This window comes from Talaromyces proteolyticus, assembly GCF_021365285.1.
Source record: "Talaromyces proteolyticus strain PMI_201 chromosome Unknown BGW36scaffold_5, whole genome shotgun sequence".
NCBI classification, from domain to species: domain Eukaryota; kingdom Fungi; phylum Ascomycota; class Eurotiomycetes; order Eurotiales; family Trichocomaceae; genus Talaromyces; species Talaromyces proteolyticus.
In genome coordinates this window covers 873,402-898,369 of record NW_025764281.1, presented here as the reverse complement: position 1 = coordinate 898,369, position 24,968 = coordinate 873,402, and the positions used below count along the sequence as shown (strand labels likewise).

General features: G+C 47.3%; 6 protein-coding genes across 6 annotated transcripts; 3 read left to right on the top strand and 3 right to left on the bottom strand.

Moving 5' to 3' along the window:
• Positions 1-2,538: 2,538 nt before the first annotated feature.
• On the top strand, positions 2,539-4,815 carry BGW36DRAFT_396320 (putative C2H2 transcription factor; the record flags this gene model as incomplete). Its single annotated transcript, XM_046218145.1, has 3 exons — positions 2,539-2,556; positions 2,647-3,218; positions 3,240-4,815. The coding sequence occupies 3 exons, from the start codon at positions 2,539-2,541 to the stop codon at positions 4,813-4,815; spliced, it is 2,166 nt and encodes a 721-aa protein (XP_046073040.1).
• A 2,907-nt stretch (positions 4,816-7,722) lies between these two features.
• BGW36DRAFT_376379 (Shikimate dehydrogenase) lies at positions 7,723-12,927 on the bottom strand. The gene is made up of 2 exons (XM_046215871.1): positions 7,924-12,927; positions 7,723-7,861 (listed from the first exon to the last, which is right to left on the bottom strand). Exons 1-2 carry the CDS (start codon positions 12,631-12,633, stop codon positions 7,829-7,831), a joined length of 4,743 nt encoding a protein of 1,580 aa, XP_046073039.1. The 5' UTR covers positions 12,634-12,927; the 3' UTR covers positions 7,723-7,828.
• Positions 12,928-13,033: 106 nt separating this feature from the next.
• BGW36DRAFT_318113 (exoribonculease Dhp1) lies at positions 13,034-17,080 on the bottom strand. The gene is made up of 6 exons (XM_046212596.1): positions 16,436-17,080; positions 16,188-16,374; positions 16,037-16,136; positions 15,855-15,980; positions 13,980-15,799; positions 13,034-13,927 (listed from the first exon to the last, which is right to left on the bottom strand). The coding sequence occupies exons 1-6, from the start codon at positions 16,740-16,742 to the stop codon at positions 13,345-13,347; spliced, it is 3,123 nt and encodes a 1,040-aa protein (XP_046073038.1). The 5' UTR covers positions 16,743-17,080; the 3' UTR covers positions 13,034-13,344.
• Positions 17,081-17,114: 34 nt separating this feature from the next.
• Positions 17,115-20,739, top strand: BGW36DRAFT_376376 (putative intracellular protein transport protein). The gene is made up of 6 exons (XM_046215870.1): positions 17,115-17,499; positions 17,573-17,623; positions 17,675-17,870; positions 17,926-18,386; positions 18,436-20,301; positions 20,358-20,739. Exons 1-6 carry the CDS (start codon positions 17,224-17,226, stop codon positions 20,454-20,456), a joined length of 2,949 nt encoding a protein of 982 aa, XP_046073037.1. The 5' UTR covers positions 17,115-17,223; the 3' UTR covers positions 20,457-20,739.
• Positions 20,740-20,855: 116 nt separating this feature from the next.
• Positions 20,856-24,505, top strand: BGW36DRAFT_406519 (isoleucyl-tRNA synthetase,cytoplasmic). Its single transcript, XM_046219006.1, has 5 exons — positions 20,856-21,014; positions 21,081-21,151; positions 21,238-21,298; positions 21,349-22,788; positions 22,836-24,505. The coding sequence occupies exons 1-5, from the start codon at positions 20,909-20,911 to the stop codon at positions 24,395-24,397; spliced, it is 3,240 nt and encodes a 1,079-aa protein (XP_046073036.1). The 5' UTR covers positions 20,856-20,908; the 3' UTR covers positions 24,398-24,505.
• Positions 24,506-24,956, bottom strand: BGW36DRAFT_376371 (uncharacterized protein). The gene is made up of 3 exons (XM_046215869.1): positions 24,763-24,956; positions 24,615-24,710; positions 24,506-24,565 (listed from the first exon to the last, which is right to left on the bottom strand). The coding sequence occupies exons 1-3, from the start codon at positions 24,823-24,825 to the stop codon at positions 24,545-24,547; spliced, it is 180 nt and encodes a 59-aa protein (XP_046073035.1). The 5' UTR covers positions 24,826-24,956; the 3' UTR covers positions 24,506-24,544.
• Between the last annotated feature and the right edge of the window lie 12 nt (positions 24,957-24,968).

The window sequence follows — 24,968 nt, the reverse complement described above, 5'->3', positions numbered from 1 at the left end:
CTTTTTTGCCCAAAATTCTACCAGCAGAACGCGCGGCCACCAAGACTGGCAGCTAAGCTAGCTCAGCTAAATGTATGTTTATTGGTTCGTGTGTCTTGTAAGAGTGCAGGTAGTTTATTCCCCAGGTTTCTCACCACTCACGAGGTGGAATAACGGCAGCACGGATCAGATGACCCGCTCTGTCAACTGCAGAGCTGGCATCGTGTCCCAAAGGGTTCTGGGCCGGGCCCTACGGTAGGGCCAAGCTGTTGTTACACAACAAGGCCCCACCGGCAGAATTTTTCGCCCAGTCTGGATCTGTTCAGCCTCGAGGTCTAGATTTCTTGGGAGAACTGCTTAGAGCCTCTGTTTCATAAAATTATATTTATGTACGCTGTAGTTGGTGGATGCGGATTGTTGTCGACCGGCACGCGATCTCGCTCGGTGAACGCCTCGATGAGTGTCCGCACAAGGGTTCCTTCAGCTGGGCGAATACGCGTGGACATTACTATCGCCTCCCCCATGGCCAATCAGAAATTAGAAGCGCTGATGGCCAGGAAGTCGTAGACACTAGGGTACTGCAATCGATATTCACATGAAAATTTACTTCTTGCTGGTATGTTCAAACAACAAATAGGCTTTGATGGGAACTGGGGGTGGCTTCGGCCATGTGGCTACCTAGTTTAGTAACTCCTATTCACCAGTGAGCTGCCGCAAACCATTCCCGACATATTTCCGCGGATGATAGTACACCAGTCACACTTGCCGAGGCTTACGACCGAGTGAACCCAGCCGAGCATTCCCCGACTGGTAACTTTGGTTCCCGGACTAAGGGATGATAGACTTTCCGATCCCGACCATGATCTACGGATTGATACGATGTCTGGTACAATGTCTTTGATACTCGTTCATGTGACCGAATATTGATTTTGTTGGGACAAGTCGATAATAGATACTTCTAAGCGAGCATGTACGAAGACAGGGACATAGGCGGTAGTATGTCCGAGTCAGCTGACCTGTCAGCCGACCCCAGGAATTTTCCCGGCCAGCATCGGCGGTACCTTGGAACATGTATGCGTCTCTGTAGTTACTAGGAGGCTGTACAAGTGGTGACTCACCACAGGAAAGACATTACCCTTAGACTACGTGATCTAGCGTGACGGATATGGGTACATTCGTGGACAGGGTCAGCTGACACGGTGGGCAGCTTGTTGACAGCGATGCCCAGCAACGCAGCAGCCACAATAGCGAAACGCAGTTGCCTGGCGGTACGTACCATCTCGACGAATATTACGCTTAGAGTCGCTTCCACGTAACGTGCATATTTTCAGCAGGACTCTGGCAGCAAAACGAAGTGCCCATGCCAGATCGGCGATAAAGATCTGATGCAGATCGACGGTGGCTGTGTTAATGTGCGGCGGCTGATTGGCTCCCAGTCTCTTGGGACTGCGAGCAAATTCGGAGGCACTAGCCACACTGGCGCTGCAGAAAACTGTTCTCGGGGATGCCCGACCATCGACGGCCAATCAGCGCTGCTGGCCAAGGGAGCTGGTATGCTTAGAAAGCAGGCTGTGGCTGGTGGGGAAGGACAACTCACCAGCCACAGCGCGTGGGCTCTCGAAGCTGCCAGAAGCGTCGCGCTGGAGCGTGGGCGGCGCTGATTGGCTCTGCTGCCCTCTCGAGTTCGCGGGTCGCCGGCCATGGGCCTCCACCAATCACAGACCACTGCTGACGTGTATGGTACGGCGTGTACCGCCAGCGTATCGAACGCAGGTCGCCGGGTTCGCGTAACCGGCGTTACCGATTGATTCAGAGTCCCCACTTGGCGCCATACATGCCACAGGGATAATGGATAGTCTGCATTTGGCTGCCCCAAACAGTTAGTAAAACGTCATTGTAGCGACATTATAATACTATTCCCCCCAGCCGCGAAGCATGCGATCTTTGTTTTCCCTTCCTCCAAAGCAACCCACCCTACATAATCAATTAATACTACCGTCTCCTCTCCAGCACTCTTATCAATTATCTATTACTCTCTGCCCACCTTACGATATCTTGTCTGCTTACGTCTGTCGCTGGTCCGCGCCTACCCGACTAAGCGCTCGCTCTATATAACCGTCGTCAGGCATCGATTATTCTATCTCATCGCCTTTGACTCATCCCCAACGCCTACAAACAACGCTGCCGACTAGAACTCGGCTTTGTCGGATTTAATCTTGATAAGTCCCAGCAACCAGGTTCGCTCGCGATCCTCAACGGAAAGCTTCCACTCATTTCGATTGCTTACCAAGTAGACAGACTCACATCCGATCTCAAGTTAAGTTCCGCGACGGTTGTGCACGGCCACAAGTAAGTCGATCCTCACTAACCCGGGCCAAACAGAAGCGAGCCCTTGTTTTTGAATGGTCGAGAATCTTAACTGACCCGTGGCTCAGACACCGTAGGAAAACCTTCCCGCCCACTGCCTATATATTCAGCGATACCCCCCGGGTGGCAAGCCTTTGCCTGCCCACATCACATCAAGAGGTCTCCACATCTTTGGCGTCTCACACCCAAACTATGCTCCTTCATCCTACTGTACGTAAGGATTTTATCACTCCTTGGACCGACTCCTACAACAACAACCACCACTCCTCCTCTGACCTCGACATCTTTCCTCAACAACAGCTACAAGATCAACAGCTTCCTCCAAACTTCCTCTACGACTCTCAGCAGTCGTTCATTACCGACGACCAACACCAACCCTCTCTGGAGTCGCCTTTCCACTCTCCATCGCGAGTACACTTCTCGCCCTCGTCGGGCTCCACCTCGCCTACCTTTTCGTCGCCGGTCTTCTCGACGACGCGCTCGCCAGTGACCACCGTTTCGGGCGACTTCCCAACAACTTTTGAGGGAAGTCTGCTCGAAGCACAGCCCATGAGCGTCGTCTCATCATACGACCCTTCCTTCCACAGCAGCTCACAGATTGCCCCTGCGCCGTATCCTGCGACGCAGTACTCGACATCGTCGTTTCCAACAGACGCCCCCATGCTAGCACAGCAGGGAATGGTTGCCAACACACACTCCTGGGACAGCGACGCCGCCAACATCCAGCTGCTTAGCCCAGCGCATGCACAAAACGGCCTCGCCCGACGGACTGGCTTCCAAAGTGTACATAAGAGAGCTGCTTCCGGATCCTCCGGCAAGACGGGATCGAATTCGCCACATGCACCTGCCCTGAGAAATCAGCACAGCTCTTCGTCCTTCTCTCCATCCGGTAGCCTGGGTAGTGTAGCTGAAAACTTCCAGAACTCGAACAAGTCGCTGCCTACTCCTGTCCAGACGCCAGTTCACAATTCTTTCCTGGCCCCAGCCTTCCAAAACTACGACCCCTCTGGCCAGAACGGCGATAATGTGGTAGTCGAACAGGCAATGCGACAGGCAGTCATGGAGCAACAGCATCCCAAGCCACAGCAGGCAGCAGCGGATGACGAAGGCTCATTCCATTACTCTATGGCGCCGTCAGTGTCGAGTCTGAGTCATCAAAATTCCCCTGTGACTCCTCAAACTACATATGACGAGTTCGATGACGGATCGAAGGCGATTGTCCATGGTGAGGACCGATTTCTTGACTTTGACCGCTGGATGGATGATTACTTACAATTCGATGCGCTTCCAGACTTTAACGGTCAAGGAGTGGCTGCGATACCCGTTGGGGTGCCTAAGCTGAACCGGACCATCTCCGATGTCTACCAAGACGAACTCTACAATACTACCGTGATGCCTACACCCCAAGTGCGAAAGAACCCTCATCAGCAGCTTCTTACTGCGCCGTATCGGAATCTCTTTGCCGACCGCCTCAACGCTGCCAACCAGGGCCACCTCTCTGCTCGATCGCAATCACCTGTCAATAACGCGATAAACCGGGAACGATCACCTTTCCGTCACGGGTCGCCACTCGCTTCCGAATTCCGTGGTTCCCGTCTCCAGACCTCATCCGGGCTAGGGTCAGCTCTGCAATTGCCTAACGCCAATGGGATGAATCTACAGGCGGACAATGCTGGTGAAGTCAAGACCATCTCTCCCAAGGATGCTCTTCTGGAGTATCACGAGGGACCTGACGAGTCCGCCAACGGGCTGCCTTCGCTGTTCCCATCCAACGACTTCGTCAGCGCAGGCAACCTGGCATCTCGTCGATCGAGTTCTAGCACTTTCCAGCCTACACTACCATACACGCAGATGGAATCATTCTCGAACCAATACGTTACGCAAGCTGCCAATCTTCAACAGCAGTTGAACTACTTGCAACAGCCACAGACTCGTCACACCAACGACAGTCTGATCCAGCAGACACCTGAATTTCCGGTGTCCTTGACTACGATGGAATCTACCAAGAGCGAATCGGTTTCACTTGATACGAAGCGCCCTGAGGACACCTCTTCCGACTCGGGTACCTATTCCTGCACCTATCACGGCTGCACTCTACGGTTTGAGTCGCCAGCTAAGCTACAGAAACACAAGCGCGAAGCTCATCGCCAAGCTGTTGCCGGCCAACCCGGGGCAGTGGCTCGTGAGCATAGCACCTCGTTGGCGCTACGCAATTCACAGGCTGGCCCCCACAGGTGCAAGCAGATCAATCCTTCGACGGGCAAGCCATGCAACTCTATTTTCTCACGGCCATACGACTTGACTCGGCATGAGGACACGATACACAATGCGCGCAAGCAGAAGGTGCGCTGCCATCTTTGCACGGAAGAAAAGACCTTCTCGCGCAACGACGCGCTCACCCGTCACATGCGCGTGGTGCATCCTGAGGTCGACTGGCCGGGCAAGCAGCGACGCAAGGGCCGGGATTGAATTTGATCGATCTGGCACGAAACAATTTCTCACGTCTCTGTTTGGTCAGTGCTCACAGCTCACTTTCTCACTTCCCACTGTTGGGGATCGCAATCGACCATTGTGGAATCACCATGACGGAGGGGCCCTTCGTCTGACGTCATACTACGCCCAATGGGGCAAGGACACTTCAATTGTCTAAGCCGGATCGGCGGGCCGACTTCCAGAAGCGGCCTAGTCCTGCTATGGACACCCTCGACTCAAGCCCTTGACGTCATCGGCCTCTAGTCATTTCCCCTTCAACGCATCAATTTCGCTGGAATGACTTCAAAGTGGTCAATCTCTCGTTTCGGGTTCCGTCAGCCCTCCCCCTTGCACGAATCACCGTGCCGTCTCCACCATACAGACTTCTCTCTCTGCGTAATGTTTCATGATCATCTTTTTTATTGTTACTAGACGGTTTTGCCATGACGGCTCCTGGCTTCCATAATGTTATGTATTCTTTTTGTTACAAGCGCTTTTTAATTTCACACACGGGCATGATCGGCGCGTGGGGTGATCTGCCGAGCTGGATTCCAGTCTCGTGTTTATTATGCTGGATGTTTATGTTTATGTTTACGATGGTTACGTTCTATGTCACGACATGTTCTTGTTCTGTTCTTGCCGGCAAAACTGCATTTGGGAGGGGTGTTTGTTTTCGGTTGATATGCACGGAGGTACTGGATATTGAGTACGGGTACATAATGGGTTTGTTGGTGACGGAAGCGGAAAACATTGTATCCTTGTCATCCTTGTACTATATTTGATGATATTTGTATATTAGCTCTATAGACCAAGACTGTACACTCGAAAAGCATTGCTATTATTATCACTATTCAATCTTCAAAAATAAACGAATAAAAATAATTAACGAATCTTGCGTAAAACACGGCGTACTTATTTAATACCGCCTCATGGCTTGGTCGATCACATGCGGGCTTCCGTATACACGCCTGACGGCTCTTTGAGGCCATAGGCGCGTTATGACGAGGCTTGCAGTTGTCTATGTATGCGTTGTTCTGGCGTTCATTTGTGACTGCAACAATGCCGCGGCGGCCAGTCCTCTGACTTTGAGAAGTTCATCACTGATTATGTGGTAGATTGGTTCCATTGGTATTTAATTTTTCTACGATTGGGTTCCTTTAGGAAGATTTGCGATCTCGTATTGGCCAGAGCATCGCGCATCGCGTGTATACATACACGTAGTTGATCTGTTTCGAATAAACGGTGGCTTAAGTAGTTCTTTGCGTAGGGCCCATATATGAAGGTATTATTACTGCTTATCTGGGACACATGGATGTTAACTTCGTTTTTTTCAATTTCTCCCTCCGCCGCGGACTAATGTTATCAGTCCCTAGTGCTTGCAAGTGGATGTGCTGAGCCCCACTTGGATGGATGCACGTTCTGCTGCATAATAGTATATTATAATAGTATTATTTATTACTGATTGCTAAAAATAAGGAGCTTCGTGAAGAGTAGGATACATACTTGACGACGTTCAGAAGAAGGCTATCGATTCGTCCGCGAAAGAATCATTATTAAAAATGTATTCGTAACAGAGAGAAAAAAATCGAAATTGTGGCTGGTATGTGGAATATGCTAGAGCTTAGTGGGAGTGTGTGCGGATATCCTATATCTCGATGGTCTTCACCGCATTAAGTCTGCATTAGCTGCACAATGATCATTGCCTGAATAAATGTTAACTCTCGCTTCGAAAAAGCCACTTATGCCAACTAGTGGGTAACATCAGCCACAATTTTTGCATACTCGATACTATTCCGCAGATCTAATATTAGAAATGGCTGTCCTTGTGATTGATTGTGCTGGTAGTAATTGGAAATTATAAATATGTGTATTATATTTTATAGTGGAGACAGACACCACAGGGTGGACCTGATCGGCACAACGGGTAACCCCCCAGGAAGCTGGGCCCGCTGGTCTGTCTTTAATCCATTTTAGCGAGTGGGGCCGCTTAACATTACACTGCTAATTACATACTGCGTACTGCTGCTGCATTCTACATACCCAAATAGAATGGTATGAATTGTTGAGTAGATGCTAGAGGCGATTACTTTGGTGGGAGGTTATCTTGTTGTTTTATTCTCTTCTCCCTTCAATGCTATTTTTCTCTATCGGTGAATGGGTGCATGTTATCATCGAATCAGCAGCAAGCTTCCCCAAATCTGGAAAAGGATTAAAATTTTCTGCCTCGGTATATAGCATAGAGTCAACACCTGAACTATCCGGCGGAAATCGTTGATATTGATAAGTTCTCGACTGCTGCCCGCGTGGCGAGTGCTATTCAACATTCCATTCAGCTAGATGGCAAGGCGCCCTTTCTCTATCACTTCAGTCCATGACCAGCTGAAACATAAACTAAAACATGCAGATAAAAAGGAGATAAGAATAGTGCATGTGAAAACATATCATAGCCCCTGAAATCATGTGTCTGTATGGCTACGATTGTGTATACATTGCCACGAGGCTACCTACATTCGGCGAAGTTGAGTGGCCAGTTCCACCGAAACTAGGCAAAAATATTTCTTTTTGCCTCTTTGAACAGGGCTGTTGAAAAATGAGTCACACAGAAAGAGAAAATGTTGAAACTAGAAAAAATTCGAGCTTCTTTTTTGACTGGGTTTGTTTGGAATCTTTGATGGGAGTTGGTAGATGATGATTGGAGGAATTACACAGGTGGGGCATATTTAGAAGAGTCCGCCTGTGGCTGTGCACATCCACTTTCATGCAGTCCACATGTAAATTGACTATGTGTATCCATCAATTGATATTCAGCAAACTGAAAATAATGTAGTCTATTAAAGGTTGATATGCTTGGTAAATATTTTTATTGCATGAAGAACGTGGCTGTAAGTTACCGGCGTTGTGGTTATTGGAAATACCGTTGCCAAATTACGCGTATTTTTACTCGGGGGATATGTAATAGAAGAGTAGGGTATAACATACTTTTATTCAATAACTACTAGATAGCGAATAACTACGGGGTTTCCTTCGTACCCAAAACAGCATTCTATCGCCACGTTAGTTCGGTACTGAGCATGGTAGTGAGAGGCGAGAGGCTGGACAACTTACCCGAGCATCTTCGTAGACAGGCGAAATCCCAGTCCAGTACTCAAACTGGTAGACTCCCTGTCCAACAAGCGCTTCCAACCCTGGAATCGTCACCCATCCCGAATCAGAGGCCAGCTGCATCAACGGAGTCACCGATGGCTTGTAGGCCATCTCTAGCAACACCCTCCGACGCGGATCCTCCTGTACTCCCTTCGCCACCCCGTCGAGTTCCTGGCCACGTTCGAAAATCGAGCAGAGGACCTCGCGCATGCTGGGATCAACCGGTTTGTCTCCGGGAATGGTGCCAATGATGACGCGTGGAATATTCTTGACATCAGCTGCGTCAGCTACAACGCGAATGTCAAACCCGGTGGGGAAGGTAGAAGCCATATTTTGAATCTTTTCAGGTGACCGTCCAAGCAAGTAGACTGGCGAATAGCCCATTTTGTGCAGTGCGTAAATTGCCGCCCGTGCTGTGCCTCCTCCGCCAACGACAAGAGCGCTGCCACCACTCTCTCCGCCATAGGCACCAGCTTCACGTAAACAGTGGACCATTCCTTGCCAGTCTGTATTGCGCCCGACAAGACGGGTGGCGCCATTGTTTCCTTTGACTGGAACAATTGTGTTGACTGCACCAATAATTTCAGCCTCGTTTAGCACCTCATCAATAAGTGGAATGATATCCAGCTTGAGAGGGATTGTTACGGAGGCGCCTCCGAAATCGGGCGAGCGTATGAACTCCTTGACGTCCTGGGCCTGGTCGGTTTCGAGACGCGTGTAGTTGTGTGGTAGCCCGTTCATCTCAAAAAGGGTATTGTGTAGAATGGGGGAACGAGAGGCGGCGATTGGTTTCCCAAAGATCGCAAACTTCTTAGGCTGGATTTCACCCATAAGCGCCAAGCCACGGCGAATCTCAGTAGCTGACAACTGTCCTGGGGCTGCTTTGAATGGAAGTTGCGGATGAGACACGGGAGTCATGAAGCGATTGAGCATGCGGCTTAGTTGTCCTTTGTCACCCATGTTGATAGCAATCATAGGAACATCGTGGGCCTGTTCTGCCCAATCCTTGAACTCTTTCAACGCAGTATTATCATTCAAACTCTTTGCAACGCCAACCAGTTTAATAATATCGCCGTATTGTAAAGCTTTATTGTAATGTTGAATCCAAGACCCATTAGACCAGTTGAGTTTACCCTGCGGATCGTGGTGTGATGCAATTATTTTCGTGTGACCTTTCATCTCAGTTATGTTGCGTAGCAATTCGTCGGGGAATGTGATTTCGAGATCTACGAATTCGCATCCACTGCGGATGGCAAGTCTGATCAGGTCAAACGCAGCGTCGTGGGCATCGTTAGGGAATCTTCCACCCTGACTCTTTGTGCGAACTGTAAAAACAATAGGGAGAGAGACCTGGCTGCGATAGAAGGACAGTTGCTCCGACACATACTCAAGAGAAGGGATCTCATTGCTTGATGAAGGATCCTCTAGTAAATCGATGCGCATTTCAACAGCATCTGACCCTGAAGAAACTTTGCGTAAGAGGTCACCAGTGTTGCGTAGATCAGGCAGTGTGAGGGACAAAAAGGAAGAAAGACTCTTTTTGCTAATTGTCGCCAAAGGATTCACCTTCCCAGTCACAAAGTGTAAGAATCGACTGAAGTCTTCCGAGGCGAGAGTAAGCTCTGATGAGGTACTATGCTGACTGTAGTATTCTATGTTGCTGCATTCCTGGAACCAAGGCTTTCGACGTAGCCAGACGCTCATCATATCTTCAATGTAGGCTGGTCTCGATTTGTCGATATTGAGGAACTCCATGACCTTTTTTATGTCTCGCATGACGAGAAGCACGTGTCCTTTCACCTTGTGGTAATCGACGAGAAGTTTTCTTGCTTCTGCGGACTCGACGATTCCGCCACCACAAGCAAACACATATCCTTTAGGACGCTCGGTAAGCGCGCGCTTGAACAGAGTCAACTCTGCTTCACGGAACCCTTGCCAGCCACGCTCCTTGATAATCTCAGGTATTTTCTTGCCTTCATTTTTCTCCAATTCTATATCAAGGTCCACGAACGGACGCTTAAGTGCTTTTGCAACCCAGCGGCCACTTGTAGTCTTACCGGCACCTCGCATACCAATGATGACGATTGATGCGGAAGACCGATCTGCGCGAGCCTGTTCTACGAGCTCGGTTTCCTCTAGTTCTTTGCCCTCAAGCTGAACTCCGAATTTTTGCTTCAATGCATCCCAGTATGTTGGCCACGTTTTTCCAACGCATTCCTTTTCAAGGATCAGCGTTGGCACCGGAGTCACGAGCGATAAAACACTGAAGCTGAATGCAACACGATGATCATCGTAGCAGAATACACCTCCAGAAGGATGTCGCAGAGTAGATCGATCGATACCGTCAATCTCAAGACCATCTTCGTGTTCACGGCATACCACACCGAATTTTGCTAGTTCTACTCTCATTGCTTCAATACGGTTGCATTCTTTAACCCTCTGATTGGCAATTCCATAAATTCGAGTAGTGTGATTGGACCCTTCTCCTTGTGCGACTGCAGCAAGAACCGAGGCACCCAAGAAGGCATCTGTCATTGGTTCCATATCGATGTTAGGAAGGGGACGTAGGACACCACCTGCAGGGCCGGTAACTGTCGTGGAAGTGGCAGATTGCTCCACTTTGCAGCCCATAGGTCTCAAAACTTCGACGGCGAAGCGGGCATCACCCTGCAAGCTTGAAGATCCTATGTTCGGTACTGTGCAGGTAGTGCCGGTGATTGCGGCAATAGCGAGAGGATAAGTAGCAGAGCTAGCGTCGCTCTCCACAACATATTCAGCAGGATTGACATAAGATGCTTGAGGAATATGATATGTATATTCTTCCGTTGTAGATTTTTCCACGTTGATACCGAAGGAGCGCATCATGGCCGTGGTCATATCAATATATGGCTGAGAAATTGGTTTGCCTCCTACCAGCTTCAGGGTGACGGGTTCTTTTGCATAAGGAGCGCACATCAAAAGCGAAGACACGTATTGTGAAGAAACTTTTGCAGCAAGGTTGATTCGGCCGCCTTTGAAGCCACCAGAAGCAGCAATTTTCAAAGGTAGACTGCCGGTCTTTTCAACATATTCGATTTCGGCTCCATTCACCGTGAGGGCATCAACAAGATCACCAATGGGCCGTTGCTTCATGCGATTGTTTCCAGTAAGAACATTGTAATCCACAGATCCCTCAGTCGCAAGGGTTGCAACAGTGGTAAGGAATCTTGACGCAGTGCCAGCATTACCTAAGTAAAGCTCCGTAGGAGTTGCTTTTAGTTTTCCTCCATTACCATTTACAACAAGAACTTCGCCTTCCTCTTCCCAGGTAAACGTCGCGGCGCCAAGTCGTTCCAAGGCATTAAGCATAACTTCTGTGTCGTCGGAATGCAGCAAGTTTTTGATCCGAACTGTTCCTGACCCAAGAGCGGCTAGGACAAGGGCTCTGTTTGAAATGCTCTTAGACCCCGGAGGAGCACACACAACATTGAGCGACGAGGGAACCCCAGGTTCTATCTCAATACTAGGTGCTAGTATGGCTCTGATGTCTTCATTCGCGACGACGCTAGCCTTTGGTTCGTAGGTTTGCCCAATAGCTGAGAGAAGAACAATCTTCTTCTTCGGACCATCATTTTTTTTATCTAAGGCCATATTCGCCATGATCTGGTCGAGAGTGCAATATTTACCGGCTGTGAGCTTTCTCACTCGTTGATCTTTCAACGAAGTTGGCAAGCCGTAGCTGGAGAGACATTTAACCATTCGGGATACGGCCACGCCCTTGAGAACACCTAGGTACCTCGCAAGCTCCAATTCTTTGACCATACCAATGGCGACGCATTCACCATGAAGGATCTGTGGTGTCAAGATCGCTTCAATCGCATGACCAATTGAGTGTCCCAAGTTAAGCAGGTTTCTCAAGCCACCTTCACGTTCATCTACTGTCACGACATATGCTTTATGCCGCGCAGATGCGACAATGTGCTGTTTCAAAACAGTTTTAACTTGATCAAATCGGCCGGTCCCAGGTTTGCTACGCGCAGCTGCCAAAATCGCCTCGGCGTCATTTTCTAGGGCGGCAAACTCCTTTTCATCAGAGATGGCCGCAGTTTTAATGACCTCTGCCATTCCATTGATGAATTCTCTCTCCGGAAGGGAATTCAAAAATTCGAGGTCAATGTAGATCCGGGTGGGTTGCCAGATTGCTCCGACCAGATTCTTTCCCAACGGCGTATCGATGGCGGTCTTACCTCCAATAGACGAGTCAACCATTGCCAATAATGTTGTTGGGACTTGCACAAATCTGATGCCCCGCATATAAGTGGCGGCGACAAAACCCAAGAGATCACCAATGACACCCCCACCAAGAGCAATTATTACAGTGTCTCTCCCACAAAGATTTTGGAGCATCCAGTCCTCAATGTCAGCTTTGCCTTGCCGAGACTTGGAGTTTTCGCCGGGAGGGATCTCTTTGATGAGGAGGCGCGGAGCTGGCGACACGGCGCTGGCAGCGGTATTGAAGGCTTTTCCAAAGGACTCATTGTAGATCGATCCCAGGTTGGTATCCGTTACCAAAACGTAGGTAGTCGAAGCTATATTCGAAAAGAGATCTTGAACGATATAGTTACCCCAGATCCCGTAATCAGCGATAATGCTTTCACGGCCCAGGATGGGAATCTTCGTTGGTTCCTCCATTGCGCCCAAGGCCCCCTGGTAAAACGAGATTGTTATAGCTGATGCGTATTGAGCGAACAAGGACTTTTCAATTCATGACGTAGATGATCTATATGTCAAAAGTCAACTTGCGGTTTTGGTCTCAGAAGGTGTTGAATGGACTGGGGCTATTCAGGGGTTCGTATTCGAATAATTCGAATCATCAAGGAAAAGGGTAGGCTCTTACACCGTTTGTCAAAGAAGAGCTTAGTGTTCAATTAACAATTGAGCATCATCATTCATGACCGAGAGGGTAAGCACGATGACTCAGAAGAGCTTACCTTGTGTAACTAAATTTTGTCGCCGATGTCGCCGACCGCCGACGGGTCTGCCACCGCTGACCGAGGGGTTGTGGGGTTGGTTGGATTGGCCAATCATATCACCCGTGCGTAGCATGAAAGCATACTATCAACTACTGTGCTAGTTATTCTTGGTATGCTTCAAACCTGAGAAATAGAAACTAAATCTTAATTACCGGGGTATAAGAGCTACAATGACGAGGAACACTGGAGGATATCGTACTTCGCGGTATCAAAGATGCAGCTTTTGTACAGTGGTAAATAACACATTTAAGAACCACAATGAACCATAGATGCTTCAACCCTAGAAGGGAATGAAACCTTTAGCCCAAACACCACCTGCTCCTATATCTCGAGGCCCATATGAAGTGAAATGTAAAATGTACTAATATACCTAGTAACGACCGCGAGGATAGGTGTTGCGGTTCTGCTCTGAATAACCTCCACGTGAACGGTCATTACCTCTGTATCCACCTTGTGGACCCTCATAGTGGTCACGTTGACTGTACTGCCCAGGCTGATTATAGTGACCTGGCTGATCTCGAGGCGGGTAAGCATAACCCCCCCTTTGATTATAGGAGTGCGGATTGTTGTAACCATGAGGAGGAGTATAAAAGTCCGCACCGCCACCGCGAGGAGGAGGTGGAGGGCCGCGAGAGTAGCTAGCAGGACCTCCTATAGGAGGTGCCCACCCTCCAGCACCACCAACAAGTGGAGGTGGAACGAACGACGGATCTAAGTGGGCAGCGAATGGATTGGGTCGTTCATTGGTGTTAAGTCTTCCACCATTATTATGATGATTCATATGTCCTCCTCTGCTGCCATTTCTCGGATAGCCTCCTCCACGGCCACCAAATCGAGATTTTGATTTCACAGCGTTTATATCCCCTTGATCTAAAGCAGGTGAAGGGAATTGAACTCCTCGAAGAATCATGGACTTGTGAAGGTGAGCCGACTTTGGAATTTCATAGTGGACCCTAATGTGAGTTAGTAAGATGTGTCAAAAATCGATGAATGGGGTTTACGAACATTACAGATCTATCCTCGTCGATAGGAGGCATATTAACGTCATATGGAGCATAGAGGGAACTATGAGGAATGTAATTGTCGTCGCGCTCAACTTCCCCAGCTAAACCTCCACTGCTGCGCATGTTTAGTTTGTATTTCGAGGCACCTTGTTTTTTAGAAAAGAAATTTCCAACTAGCTCTTGATATAGGGGGTGTTGATCAGCAATGAGAAGCACATCTCTTCCTATCGTGTTACGTGCGTTTTCATCGACACTTAAAAGCGGGTACTTCTTCTCCATTGCTGCTAGAAGGCGAGTTTCATCTATGAATGGTAATAGAATTACACCTTGCCAGGCGAATTTTTTGCCGTTCAGATCGACAGGGAAATCTTCTGGGTAGAAGTCAATGATTTCACTGTTCGGATCTGACATCAGGTCATGAAAAACCTCAGGGATAGCATGGTTAGAGGCAGCCGGTAGAACCCCCATCAATTGCTCAAAAGGTCGAAATGGTTTCCCTTTTTCGAAATGTACATTCATTCCGTCGAGCTCAGTAAAATCAGCTGCAAAGGGAGCATAGTGATATGGATAATACCAAGTCCAGGATGGACATCCTTGCATGTAGTACAACAGAACCCACTGGAGCCCTTCGGCATAGGCTCTTGCAACCTTATGCCGAAAGGTGGTATCACTGGGATCGACATGAAATTTCTGCTCATAGTACCGCTCAGTATAGCCATCTTCCCAAAGCCGGACTGTATCAGGGGGAGGTTCGTTGGGATCTTTCGCTGGGGTCTCTTTTGTTGAAGTTGCTGCGACCGGTGAATCTCTACCCGGAGTTCCAGTGTCTGCATCATCTTCCTTTGGTTCCTCTGCCTTTCCTTTGCCCAAGACTGACGGTGATATTCGTTCTGAATCCTCAGCAGCAGTTTCTTCTTCAGCTGAAGTGCCATTTGAGGGTTCAAGTGCATCAGAATTTTCTATTTTACCTTTCATAAGTTGGCTTTTAAGGGCAGCAGCAGCACTTTTGTTTGCAATATTAGCTTTGTACACGGCACCTCGGCTGGCAACCAGACTATGCGTCAATTCTCTTGCCTCTTTGGATAAATGCCCCCGGCTCGGGGTAATCAAATCAATATTTGTTGAGGCGATAAAACCATCCCCTTGTTTACGAGACTTGCTGGGTGGAGTGGATTGGGTCTCAGAATTGTCATAGGTTGGTGAATCCCGGCGGCGTTTTCGAGATTGATCTTTGCGCATTTCGTCTTCTTCCCTTCTGCGCTTTTCGTTGGCAGCTTTTCTCTCTTCCGCTTGTCTCCTTCTCTGAAATATCGATTTTTCTTGCTTCCCTAAGCCGGTCAAAATCAGCTGTGCGTGCTTGAAATTGACTATTCCATCCCGGGTCACATATCCATCCATGAGTGGGATATTCTCGCGCCAGAGAGATATCAATGTATCGATTGCATTCTCTCTTATATCTAAAGAAGGAAGGTGGGGTAAGAAATCATTGCCAACAAAAAAGCACATAAAAACCCAGTCGTCAAGAGCACGTTCGAGATCAAAAGGGAATCGTTGTTGTGGAACATGGAGCTCTGCAGCGAGGTATTCTCGAAGAATAGAGACACTTAACCAGATGAATGGTTTCCTTGTTACTGCTTTATGTTTTTCATCAAATTCGCCACTCTTTTCTTTGGCCTCGCCTCGACATTCCTCGGCTTTATGACCTGTTTGACCACAGAGACGGCAAGTTCTTGGCTTCGATTCTTGAAAAAACACGTCCTCTCGCAATACTCGAAAATGCGGCTCGTGGGTTGCTAGGCCCAACATGATCAAATCTGCATCCTGTTGCTGGAGTCAGTATTCTGATGATGAAAGCAGGTTTGTTATTGTTACATACCAGCCCGTAAAGGACATGTCTTGTATTGGGATCGTGGTTTGGATCTTGGCGCTGAGAACGAATGAAGTTCATGATTTTGTGCTCGCCCTCTCCGGGTACCGTAGCATCACTGATAATGATTTTGAGCTTGAAATTTGTCAGCAAACCCTTTCATAAGTAAGTCTACTATGCATTCAACTAACCTTTTCCCATGCCGGATCAGTATTTAATTTATAAGCTATCCAATATCTGAGGGAAGCAGCAAGGATATCCATGAATGGTGTGCCGGGTGTGATGACGTTGCTGGGAGGCCTTAGTGAACTGCTAATGAGACGGATTCGATAACAAGCTTACCTGTCCCATGTCTTTTTGATCACCTGCTCTTCTATATCCTCATCCTTTTTGATACCCTTTGCGGCATTTTGTCGATCCAGCAACTTTTGAAATTCCTCTTTCTTTTGATCATTTTCCCTGGCTTCCTGGGCCGAACGGAATCGCCGAGCACGCTGCTGGTTCATCTTTGCACGAGGCGCAACGCCATCTAATAGAGGAGTATCAATGTTAATCAAATTAATCTTAAAATCATGACGAGTTCAACATACCGACTGCAATCATCAACAGCTTCCTCGGACGGACCATATTCATAACCCGATCAGTGTATTTGAAAATTTCTAACATCATTTCCTGCTCATTTTCCGGGGGTGGTCGACCCTCTGGGTGCGTACATGGATGGACAATACCATTCATGTCTAGATAGAGGTTGTCTATCTCTTCTCCGTTCGGGTTTGGCTTGGTCGTATCGACAGGAATTTCTTCACCGTCGACTTCATATGGCAGTTCCTCAATCACGGAAGAAATGATCTTCGGATATTTGTTGGAAAGCCATCGGAAAAGCGCCGGAACACCCATGATGACTGATCAAAAACGAATCCCAAACTATTCTTGATGCCTTGAATTTTCACCGCGCGCGTGCCTATCAATCGGTGCTCGAAAGGCCGGGCTGAAATGTCACAAATAGCGAATCTGAAAGAGACAGCCAAACCAAATAGATATTGCGCAAGTATATATCTTGTAACCGAGCGAAATACATAGGGATCCAGCGTATATGCTGAATCTAGGAACCTCGAAGAGTCGGTTGCTCTTCTCGCAGTAAAGCGACGAGTTTACGGCGTAAAGTTTTTCCGATATTATGGATGGCCGAAGTGCCGAGACACTACCCCAAATAGGGAAAGCTCAAATAGTCATTTACATAGGGCCGACCTGTGTTAAATAATTGGCTATCTGGCCTCCAGAATAACAGACAATTATATCGAGAACACCAGCTTATCCTTTTGGTCGTGATGCATTAGTCCAGGATCGTGGTCTTTTGTGACCATGATCATCATTCAATATGTTCCGCATACTCGAATCCCAGGCACCGGCCAAACAGACAGCTACGGATGCGATCACGACTCTGTCCGGTAGACTGCAAAGCGCAACGTTACTAGAGGATCGAAGAGCTGCAATACTCGGACTTAGGAGCTTTGCAAAAACATATCCAGCAAGTGTCGCATCTGGTTCACTTCGAGATTTGATTGCTAGCATTCGGAAAGATGCTGAGGATGTGGATACAATCAAAGTGGTCCTAGAGACCTTGTTGATGCTGTTTTCCCCGGATGAAAAAAGCGTCAGTCTCCCTTTTGGAAGAATAGTTTTGAATGCACTTTGGGAAGGAGAGAGATTATTGACTGTGTTCAAAGCCCGAAGCTTCAGATGAGATTGTTCTATGGCTGGCGGACGAATTCACTCAGGTAACGCAATCCACAATCCATTGACTGACGCAGTTTTGACTGTATGTCTAGCGCCAAGACAATATCACAGCATTGCTTGATCTCCTAGAAACGCGAGACTTCTACTCACGCCTATATTCATTGCAATTGATTTCTTCCATATCTGCAGCACGGCCTGACCGTACACAAGAGTGTATCTTCACTGCACCTTTGGGTATATCGAGGCTAGTCAACGTACTGTCTGATGCTAGAGAGCCAGTACGAAATGGTATTTGCGGAATCTATTATTGTTCATGGAAATCTACTAATGTCTTACTCATTAGAGGCACTCATCCTTCTCGTCGCTCTCACTCCCTCTTCGGCCGAATTACAGAAACTCGTTGCTTTCGAAAACGCATTTGACCGCACATTTGAACTTATAGAAGCTGAGGGATCGTTGTCTCATGGATCTGAGATCGTTGAGGATTGCTTGTCTTTGTTGGCAAACCTGCTTCGATTAAATGCTTCCAATCAATCATACTTTAGAGAGACAGGATGTGTGAAGAAAATTGCGGCACTCCTAGGTGAGATTACAGCGCCTAAAGAAGATCAAGAAGAAATGCCACCATGGTCTATCGCTCGACGAGACAAGAATATCTGGGGACTGCTAGCTATCATCCAACTTTTCCTTGTTAGAGGCGGAATCCAAAAAACCAATCAAACAGCGTTCTGGCAGGCTGGAATTATGGAGCAGGTGCTTCTTATAGCCTTCAGTAAAGACTTTGGGATACATGTCATAGCAATGGTAAGTCCCAGCTTTTGCTGTAGATGTGCTGCGTACTGATTCGCTGAAGGCCTTGGAAACATGTGGCGGTTTGATTCGTGGTAATTCGGCGCTACAAGAGAAGTTCGCAGATATCGAAGTTTCTTGGAAAACTGAGCCTAATAAAACTGACATGGGCAATGGGAATATAAAGGCCAAAACGTCCGTCAAAATCAACGTCATCGAAGCTCTACTTAAGTTGGCCCTCGAATCCGCTCCAACTTTCGCATTGGACGCGCGCCTTGCGGCGTGTGAATGTATTAAAGCATTTTTTGCTAAACATACTGGGATTCGCTTACATGTGCTACGGAGAGCCATCGATGGGCACATGAGCGGGAATGATCAAATTCCAAATATATTGTCCGTCTTATTAGAGGCTCCAGAGTCTCGAGCAAATGCCGACCCATATCGTAACTGGATTGCATCGGTTTTGATGTTTCACTTGGTATTTGAAGATCCAGAGGCTAAGGCTCTTGCTATGAAAGTTACGGAAGGAAACGCTGAAAAAGGTGAAGAAGTCGTTACATGCATACAATCGATAGCGGGGAACCTAGCAACAGGTATACAACGTGGTGATGATGAGCGAATATCCGTTGCATATCTCATGCTGTTATGTGGTTGGCTATTTGAGGATCCAGATGTTGTAAATGACTTTTTGGGCGAAGGCAGCATTATCCAAAGCCTTGTCCAAGAAATCAAGCAGAGTGGCGTTAGCAATGTCCTAGTCCCGGGTCTGTGCTCTGTTCTTTTAGGTATAATCTACGAGTTTTCAACGAAGGATTCTCCGATTCCACGAGAAACACTTCATAGCCTGTTGATTACTAGACTTGGCAGAGAACAGTACATCGATAAAATCACCAAGCTCCGGGAAGATCCACTTGTCAGAGACTTCGAAGTCTTACCTCGAACAAGTCGAGGCGATCACGATGGTGGATTACCTGAGATATTCTTTGATGTAACATTTATAGAATTCATCAAAGACAATTTCCACCGTCTTATACGGGCAATCGATCGTGAGCCAGGATTGGAAATCCCAGTTATCACAAACGGAATTCAGAAAGGAATCTCAAGGGAGCTGGTTGACTCTCTCCGAACTCAAGTGGAAGACCGCAGCCAGACGATCCAGAAGTTAGAAGCAGATCTGTTGAACCTACAACAGAAGCTTGAGCAGGAGCAATTAGATCACCGACGTACGAGAGAATCAACAAGCCATGAAATATCTCGAATAAAGCAAGTCAACGAGAGCTTACAAAGGAACCACGAATTAGAAGGGTTGAAGATCGAGGAACAGAATAAGCAAATGCTGCATAATCTACGCAAGGACCATGAGTTAGAACTGTCAAGGTTGGAAGAACAACATAAGCAGAATCGGAATGATTTGCTTAAGCAGCATGGCGAGCAGTTGCGAGCCATTGATAGTCAGCTGAAAGAAACAACTGCAGACTACGAGAAGAAGAGCACAAAACTGCGACAGCGTCATGAAGATGAGGTGACTGAGCTTAGGAAATCCATAGCAACTTTGGAAGCAGACCTCGATAAGACTAATAAAGAGCATGAAAGCGAGCTAGCCGATCTGAGAACTTCTATAGCTTTTTTGCAAGCGGACCTTGACAAGGCGAACAACGATCATGTCCAAGCTCAGGAAGTTGCGCAGGATGAATATTCGACCAAGTACTCAAACCTGGAAGCTCGGATCAAGACAGCTGAGCAACGAGCAGAGAAAGCAGAGAAGGACGCTGGAAAAGCAGAAAAAGAGCTTCAAGAAATTAAATCAAAGAGTCAGAAAGCCCAGAGTGATCTGATCGGAGCAGAAAAAGCCAGGAAGGAAGCACAGAGCGAGCTGGAGGACCTGCTGATAGTGTTTGGTGATTTAGAAGCCAAGAGGAAAGGAGATAAAGTATGTTTCCCGACTTCCAAAACCAATCTAATAACAAAATATCTAACAAGTCTCAGAATCGCCTTAAAGAACTTGGAGAAGAAGTGTCGGAAGACGAGGACGAGGATCATGAAGAAGGCGAAGACGAAGAGGACGAAAATGATGATGTGGACTGAAGATCAGAGCAGGACCAGGAAGCTCCGAGGATACCCATTGAGTAAATAGAGCGTTACGTGTATACTGCCGATGTAATTAGTGAAAATGACACTCTGATTACTCAAAATCGCTATCATGGTCAGTTACCTAATAATGCTTATCGCACAAGACGGCGTAGATATCATGATCTAAGGACTTTGACCATAGGGAAACCATTCAGTGCTATAGATAGATTTTCTTTGTATACCATTGGCTATATATTAGAGCCCCAGGTCGCTCATGGTACCTAGAGAACAACTCTCTCCATATTGAATACATTCCTTAGATTGTTACAGTAGACGCTCGGACCAAGTTCGACAAAAATAGCGGCGGCGGGGGTGACTCACCCCGCTACTTTTTGTAGAATCTTTCCTCCGTCACTTTCTTTATACAACACAACACAGCGATATAGTGTTAGAGAATCGTGTCAGCCATGTCTGTTGATTTTCCCGCTGAAGAGGAGGTCATCCTCAAGCGGTGGAGGGAAATCGATGCATTTCAGCGACAGGTCGAACTAACCAAGGGCAAGAAACCTTACAGTGAGTCCCCTCGCATCTGCGTGTCGAAAAAGCAAAGCAATGGCTCATGAATTTCTTTAACAACAGCTTTTTATGATGGCCCACCTTTTGCGACCGGACTTCCTCATTATGGCCATTTACTCGCAAGCACTATCAAGGTAGATCACCCTGTTAGCTCTGCTTCGATTTGATTTTTCGCGACTACTGGCAGTGGATTTGATGCTTACACTAGCGCGCTGTTTAGGACATCATTCCTCGATACTTCTCCATGACGGGCCATTATTGCGAGCGAAGGTTTGGCTGGGGTATATTACTAAACCACCATTGCGTTGATGCCTTCACTAACGAAGATAAGATACACATGGCGTTCCGATCGAACACGAGATCGACAAGAAGCTAGGGATGTCTGGTTCTGAAGCTGTTGAGAAGATCGGCATTGCTAAGTACAATGAAGAATGCCGTGCAATTGTCATGAGATTTGCTGAAGAATGGCGACAAACTATTGAGAGGCTGGGTCGTTGGATCGATTTCGACCGACCGTATCGTACATTAGACCGCGACTTCATGGAATCAGTGTGGTGGGTTTTCAAGCAACTAGTCGATAAAGACCTGGTGTATCGTGGCTACAGAGTCATGCCATATTCTACCGCACTCAACACTCCTCTGAGCAACTTGGAGGCCACTCAGAACTATCGCGATGTGACAGACCCGGCAGTCGTGGTCTCATTCCCCCTAGCACAAGACTCGAACGTGTCACTATTAGCATGGACTACGACACCTTGGACACTTCCATCCAACACTGGTCTTTGCGTGAACCCAGATTTTGAGTATGTGAAGATTCACGATGAGGCCTTAGGGAAATACTACATCCTGATGGAGCCTCTTCTCCGAACACTATATAAGGACCCTAAAAAAGCTAAATTCAAAATTATTGATCGCTTCAAGGGGTCTAGCATGAAGGGCTGGAAGTATGAACCACTCTTTGATTATTTTACTGACGAATTCAAAGAAGCTGGGTTCCGTGTCTTGTTAGACGGATACGTGTCCTCTGATGCTGGTACAGGTATTGTGCACCAGGCTCCCGCATTCGGTGAAGATGATTATCGAGTTGCGGTTGATAATGGAGTGGTCACCGATGCTCGACTTCCCCCTAACCCGGTGGATGAGAGAGGAAACTTCACATCTGAAGTTCGTGACTTCTCGGGGCAACATGTGAAAGCTGCAGATAGAGCTATTATCAAGCATCTGAAAGCAGCTGGTCGATTGATTGTGGATGGACAGATTACTCACAGTTATCCATTTTGTTGGAGGTCAGACACTCCACTAATTTATAGAGCTGTGCCAGCGTGGTTTGTGAAGATCGGACCGATTATTCCAACCATGCTGAAGGGCATTGAAGGCTCTCATTGGGTGCCCTCATTTGTTAAAGAAAGGCGCTTTGCCAATTGGATTCAAAATGCTAGAGACTGGAATATTGATAGAAACCGTTACTGGGGAAATCCGATCCCTCTTTGGGTCAGCGACGATTTCAAAGAAGTGGTCGCTGTGGGCAGTGTCGCGGAGTTGAAGGAATTAAGTGGGTATGAAGGTGAATTGAAGGATTTGCATCGAGATTCTATCGATCACATCACCATCCCTAGCAAACAAGGGAAAGGGCAGCTTCGTCGTATCAAAGAAGTTTTTGATTGCTGGTTCGAGAGTGGTGCTATGCCTTATGCATCAAAACACTACCCGTTTGAACGAGAAGAAGAGTTCCATGGTGCTTTCCCAGCCCAGTTTATTGCAGAGGGTCTTGGTTAGTATGCTGTCTACACTTCTGTCTCCAATACTGACTTGCCTTAGATCAAACACGTGGCTGGTTTTACACCTTAACCGTTCTAGGTTGCCTCTTGTATGGAAAGCCACCTTACCAAAATGTTATTGTCAATGGTATTGTCTTGGCTGAAGACGGCAAGAAGATGTCCAAGCGATTGAAGAACTACCCTGACCCGAGTTTGGTTATGGACCGCTATGGATCGGATGCACTACGGCTTTATTTGATCAACTCCCCTGTTGTTCGAGCTGAGACCTTAAGATTCAAAGAGTCTGGCGTGAAGGAGATCATCTCTAAGGTTCTCCTACCTTTATGGAACAGCTACAAGTTTTTTGAGGGACAAGTAGCTTTGTTGAAGAAGGTTGAAAACGTTGATTATGTGTTCGACCCCAAGGCCGAAGTGACTAATACGAACGTCATGGATCGATGGATTTTGGCCAGTTGCCAGAGTCTACTCAAGTTTGTGAATCAAGAAATGGAAAGTTACCGTCTCTATACGGTTGTTCCTAGACTGCTTGAACTCATTGATAACACCACCAACTGGTATATTAGGTTCAACAGAAAGCGGTTGAAGGGTGAAAATGGAATTGATGATACTCAGCACGCACTTAACACTCTATTTGAGGTCTTGTACACACTCGTCCGTGGTCTTGCTCCATTTACGCCGTTTTTGACGGATAACATTTACTTGCGTCTTCTCCCTCATATTCCCCAGTCTCTGCGTGGGGAGGATGATCGCAGTGTTCACTTCCAACCATACCCTCAGGTCCGCGAAGAACTGTTTGACGAGGTTGTTGAAAGACGTGTGGCGAGAATGCAGAAAGTCATTGAACTTGCCAGAATTTCTCGCGAGCGGCGGACCTTGGCTCTCAGGACGCCTCTTAAAACATTGGTCGTCATTCATCAGGATCCGCAATATCTGGATGATGTCAAATCTCTTGAGACGTATGTCACCGAGGAGCTGAATGTGAGAGATTTGGTTTTGTCTTCAGATGAAGAGAAATACAATGTCCAATACAGCGTCACTGCAGACTGGCCTGTCCTTGGTAAGAAACTGAAGAAAGATGCGCAAAAAGTCAAGAAAGCACTGCCGTCTCTGACAAGTAACGATGTCAAGAAATTTGTGGCCGATAAAAAGATTCTTGTGGATGGAATTGAACTTTGCGAAGAGGATCTTGTAGTTAAACGAGGTCTCAAGGACGATTCGGCCTCACAGAACATGGAGTCGAACACCGACAATGACGTCCTAACTATTTTGGACACTGCCATCTACCCTGAGCTAGCAGATGAAGGTATAGGAAGAGAAATCGTAAGCCGTGTTCAGAAACTGCGTAAGAAGGCTTGCTTGCTTGCGACCGATGATGTGAAGATGGAATACAAGGTGCTTTCAGACCCCGATAATATTGGGCTGGATAAGGCATTCCGCACTCAGGCTGCAATCATGGAGAAGGTCTTACGTCGACCGCTTGATCATCATGTTGTGACGCATGTAGAGGGAGAAATCCCCAAGCAAGAAGAAGAAGGAGTTATTATAGAAGAGGAGCAAGAGGTCCAGAAAGCAACCTTTCTGCTTAGACTATTGAAGCTCTGAACGATTTATCTTGCGCTGGGAAAAAAAGGGAAAAAGCCATAGAGTTTGCTTCTAGGGTTAGCACACAAAAACATTCTGTACTTTATGGTTTGACATTAGCTAGCTACACTATGATCAAAATTCGTTTTATTTATATCTATACCGATTTCACTTCTTTTTCGACGCCGCCTGAGGTTTCCATTAGTTTGAGTCACAACGGGTGAGCACGCGCTCCTACCAAAAAGCAATCTTTCAACCTTATGAATTCTGTAGCACACATGTCCTTTTGAACAGAATTGTAGTCGGCAACGACGCATTTGCCATATGCTGTGGCCTGTCCTTGATGTAAGTAGAAATTCAATGGTACATTTTCACAAGATTCGCACTTCAGTCGAACATTGAGCCGCAGCTTGGGCGAACTTCTCGATGGGCCGGACTCTACCGGACATCTTGTGGGGAGCTCTAATGCTTGGACGAAAGCCCCTGATTAATTATTATTGTTGGTTGTGTGGTTGTCAGGCAGGTTTCAATCGGGGTCAGCAAATCTTGCCTCGAGAAAGGACGCGCCACGTGACTTTCATCTGTCGATTGG